The 4813-nt window shown below is 31.4% G+C and overlaps 1 protein-coding gene across 1 annotated transcript; it reads left to right on the top strand.

Moving 5' to 3' along the window:
- The first annotated feature begins 1424 nt into the window (after nt 1–1424).
- Nucleotides 1425–4683, top strand: LOC140883451 (WRKY DNA-binding transcription factor 70-like). The gene is made up of 3 exons (XM_073289918.1): nt 1425–1768; nt 2926–3027; nt 4061–4683. Exons 1-3 carry the CDS (start codon nt 1446–1448, stop codon nt 4557–4559), a joined length of 924 nt encoding a protein of 307 aa, XP_073146019.1. The 5' UTR covers nt 1425–1445; the 3' UTR covers nt 4560–4683.
- Nucleotides 4684–4813: the final 130 nt, after the last annotated feature.

Raw genomic sequence — 4813 nt, forward strand, 5'->3', positions numbered from 1 at the left:
TTAGGAAAAATAAGTTTTTTAGTCCAGAAACTTTACCCCCTTTGGATTTTGGTTCATTAAATTTTTTTATGTGGGTTTTGGTACACTAACTTTGTATTTTCAGTGTTTTTTGGTCCAACTGCATACGTGTCAGCTTTTGATTGGTCCACGTCATCATTATGAGCCAATCTAAAATTGACACATACGCAGTTGGACCAAAAAACACTTAAAATGCAAAGTTAGTGTACCAAAACCCACGTCGAAAAAGTTAATGGACCAAAACTAAAACATGGACAAGTTGATGGACCAAAAAATTTATTTTTCCTAAAAATTATATATACATGTACGCGAAACATGTACGGATCAGGCTCTAGTAGTAATTAACAAGAAAAATTAATCTGCACGTAATTCCACAATTGTGATCTACACGTAATTCCGGTCCCATGCTCATTTTTCATCCCTAAAAGCAAAAAAAATTAATTGATCAATTGATTATGTTTCAATTCAACGTAATATATATACCATAGAGGTGACGCCAAGTATGCCACTTTCTTCTTACCGAATAAAATTGATTCTAATAAATTAGCATTTATTATATTCCTGGCTAGTAATATGTCACTTTGCTTGCCCTGCCCACCAAGCGAATTGAAAGGGGTACTTAATAGCTGAATATAAAAAAAAAATTAAAATTCTAAAATTGTCTTCATTTACCGTGGTACAAGATTTTGGACTTTATCATCACATTAGAATTTGGATTCTTTTTCGTCACAAAAATTATGTATTCACACCATATGAGGGCCAATTATAAGGAAATAAATTAGAATAAAACACTACGTACGTACTTGACTTAGTACATTACATCGAAAACAATTTGACAGTGGATTTTTCATACACATTAGTGGAGTTTTGATATTATATGAGTATCGCTGAGACGACGTCTCATATATTAAATAGGTGTATTTCATCTGATTAGTATGTGGTTACATAGATAACTACGGTGATTGTTTATTATATCAAAATTATATGCATACAAATTAATATTTTTATGAAAATGCGATGCATGTTTATAAAGTTTGAAAATTATTTAAAATGATAATGTTTTTGTTAGAAATAAAATGAAATTTCTTAATAAAAGATATTTATTATAGTCTCGATTATGTAGCGCATTTCCTCGATACACGGAGACCTAAGTATATTAAATCTACAAATAAATCGCGTCCACAAAAAATAATAAAACAAATAATTATCTATAAAATAATGTGATTATTACGTCATCTAATGACATAGTGCGATTACGTCACCCTCTTGGGCTCTGTCAAACCTAAAAAATTTCAAGGGTTTTTCCCATAAATTTGATATATCTACCACTCTCTCCTCTTTCCGACAATATAATTAATATTTCCATAAATCATTTGTACCGAAAATTAAAGAGGAACCCAATTAGATCTCCTTTGAGCTGAAAAAAAATGAGGAATTTAAAGGAAAATTTACGTGCAAAAGAGAAAAGATTGATGGAAGAGTTATTAGCAGGCAAAAATAGTGCAATCCAACTCCGAACCCTTCTTCTTAATCCTGTTCAAGATGAAGGGTCCATCTCAAGTCTACAACTTTCCAAAAATATCTTGAGATCTTTCGATTACGGTATTTCGATCGCGAGCTCGTGCACCGCCATCTTATCAGCTAAGATCGCCGCCGTTGACTGTGGCGGAGGCGACAGCGGGGGCTCGACTAGTTCCGGAGAGGGGACGAAGAAAGTGGTCAAAGATAGGCGGGGGTGTTACAAGAGAAAGTGAGATCTTGTTATGTTACTAGCTTGCACACATTAATATGTTGATATATTATAATGTGATTTTTTTTATGTAGTGAATTGATTACTTCATCAAAAATGATTTCACCAATCAAGAATTACCAATTTGGTAATTCGAGGAAAGATTGGATGCAATAGTACTGCACATACTTTCTAGATGCTGATCTTTTCAATACTTGTAGAATGTAGATTACTCAATTATAAGTAGAAAAGTTGATGCCTTTTTTCCCTTTTGTCTTTTCCATTCTTTTCCTGTTTTGATAAATTGATCTTTTTTCAATAAATTTTGGCCTAGTTCCAAATTCCAATAGCAAGTACATATTTTTTTTAAAAAAAAAACAAATAAACAAAAGAAATTATTGGTTGATTGGCGATTGGTTTTAATTTTAACTTTTTTTCGATGTCATATTCTGCTTATGTGGTATTTTCTTTTATGTTTCAATAGTAAAATATTGCATGTTCATTTACTGTGGTCATCAAGAATTGGAACAGTGTACAAATCTTTCAGGTCGTCTAAGAGTGAAAAATCAACTTTTTTTTCCCCATTTGTCTTAGAAATTAATGATTATATTTACTCATTCGAGGATACAGCTCTATTCGTTCAAAAATATATGAGCTTAATTTACATGTAACTAATTAAAGAGATTAAGATTAAATGGGATATGATTAGGGAGTGTTTGCAATCACTAAAAAAAAGTTATTGTTAACTTTTAGCTTAAAAAATCATTTTTGTGTGTTTCTTAAACCTAGATTATGTGTTAGCTTATGTTTAACTTAATTAAAATCCAAAAGCTAGTCATGTGGTGATTATGATTCTCCAAAAGTGATTCTAATGAGAAGATCATTGTTAAAATCACTCTAATCACTTATTTATCAAACACTACCCAACTTTGATTTTTAGATTCTCACATTTGTTTTCAAACACTACCAACTTTTGATTTTTCTTAATTTTTTTATAATCTATAAATTAATCACTTCTACAAAAGCACAATCTATTGCAAACACTCCCTTAGTATAGAGATCGATACCCATAAATTAATGGTTATAGTTTTAATTATTAGAATTTTTTTTCATATGTTGTTGAAATTGGATTTTGCTTTTGTTTTGATTAGCACGTGTATTATGGGTTTAATTTGCAGAAGGACCTCGGATTCATGGATGAAAGAGTCCCCTACGGTAGAAGATGGATGTGGATGGAGAAAATATGGCCAAAAACTTATCTTGCACTCCAAATTTCCGAGGTAAATTAATCAAATATTATGCAATAATATTGCCTTATAAATATAATTAAGTACGCATGCCACCATGATTTTAAAGGGAAATTATCTCAAATTATATGTTATTTAAAGAAAAACAAAAAAACTGGATGTTCCACATAGATAGCTAGAGCATGTTGGATGTGGGAATCATGAAATTCTTTACAAGAAAGATTATTTAAAATATTTTATTGATCAGTTTAGGTCAGCTGTCAATAGTACATTTCCTTGAGGAAATTGAATAGTGATAAAAACTTGTGAGTTTAAAGAAGCTAAGGAGCTTTTGATGTTTCTTTTCTTTTCTTTTCCTTTTTTTTTTTTTTTTTTTTGAGCGAAAACTTTTGATGTTTCATTTTCGACTTCTAGACCTAGAAAATAGAAATTTTGTGATTTTGAATAATTATATACAAAAATTAAATTAGTTCATGCAGTACTAAAGAATTGTAATGAGCTTTTGATGTTTCACTTTCAACTTCTACACCATATGGTGTATTGGGAGGGAGGGTTTCAAATTCGAGATTTAAATGTATATATTTATATATCATTTGTTTGAGCTTTTTATTTTTTTTTATGGAATGAAATCCTGTGAACTTTCTAACTTGTTTATTCTAATCTAGATGAATTTCAAATCTTTACAAAATATGTTCATTTGACATTCTTTTCCCTTAAATTCTTTTTATGCTACTTCAACTATTATATATGCATGGATTATGCTTTCTTCCGAGAATCATATTTTTTTCACAATACTATAACATCATCCCTCCATATAATTCATTGTCGACTAGGTTGCGGTTGGGTGAAAGGATTTCTTAACTAATTTGAATTTCTAATGTATTTTTGTTGTTAAAAGAAGTAACTCGATAAACTTTAAATTCATCATTTACATGTATATATACAATATTAATTTCATGTTAATTAAGATGAATTTCAGGTTCAACCAATAATGGTGTCGTTTAAAATTCACTCTACGTTGTGCTACTCGTGATGTGTAAATAAGTAACAGTGTGTAAATATACAGATGCTACTATAGATGCACAAACAAATCTCAAGGCTGCAAAGCTAAAAAACAAGTCCAAAAAATCAATGAGGATCCACTGTACCAGATTACATACTTCAGTCATCACACTTGCACAGACACACAGATGATGCTTCCTCATGATCACATCGTCGAACCGGACCCGATGGAATCCAATCTGCTCAGTTTTCAAGGAAGTAATTACAACCATTCCCCAAAACCTGCCAATGTTTCTTTGTTGAAACAAGAATTCGAGGCCGTAGACACACAAAGAACTGTTGGTTTCCCTTATGCCAAATCATGCCTAAACACGAGCTCGTGGCATGGAATTATCGGTGCTGGATGTAAGGTCTTGTCTCCAACAATACCTGCCGTCCCTGGTGATGATGATCTAGGGGAAGAGGCTTCGGGTTTATATTCGTGTGCATCGATGAATAGTTTTCATGGACTACTTGATATGGAAGTTGATCAGCTTGGTGACATAGACATTGAAGAATGGTAAAATGTGAAATTTTCTCATGTTTAATGTTGTCTTTTTATGTACTGATTGCATGTTCGACGCGACATTCATATGTTACGTTGTGTAATAATTTCATACGAAACTACGTACGTTTATATATCGAATGGATATGCACGTATAAGATGTTACATACTTTCTCACGTCTATATATAAATTTCTTTCCCCGCAATTATATATTAATTACATATGTTAAATTTGTTGATGGGGAATTATATCTTGATGGAAAGGGAAAATTA

This window comes from Henckelia pumila, chromosome 2, assembly GCF_033568475.1.
Source record: "Henckelia pumila isolate YLH828 chromosome 2, ASM3356847v2, whole genome shotgun sequence".
In the NCBI taxonomy this organism is placed as follows: Eukaryota; Viridiplantae; Streptophyta; class Magnoliopsida; order Lamiales; family Gesneriaceae; genus Henckelia; species Henckelia pumila.

Excerpts from the sequence above, each read along its gene's own strand:
- LOC140883451 (XM_073289918.1), top strand. The coding sequence starts at position 1,446 with ATGAGGAATTTAAAGGAAAATTTACGTGCAAAAGAGAAAAGATTGATG. Across the intron at positions 1,769-2,925 it reads CGGGGGTGTTACAAGAGAAA|AAGGACCTCGGATTCATGGA; the intron begins GTGAGATCTTGT and ends TTTAATTTGCAG. Across the intron at positions 3,028-4,060 it reads TTGCACTCCAAATTTCCGAG|ATGCTACTATAGATGCACAA; the intron begins GTAAATTAATCA and ends GTAAATATACAG.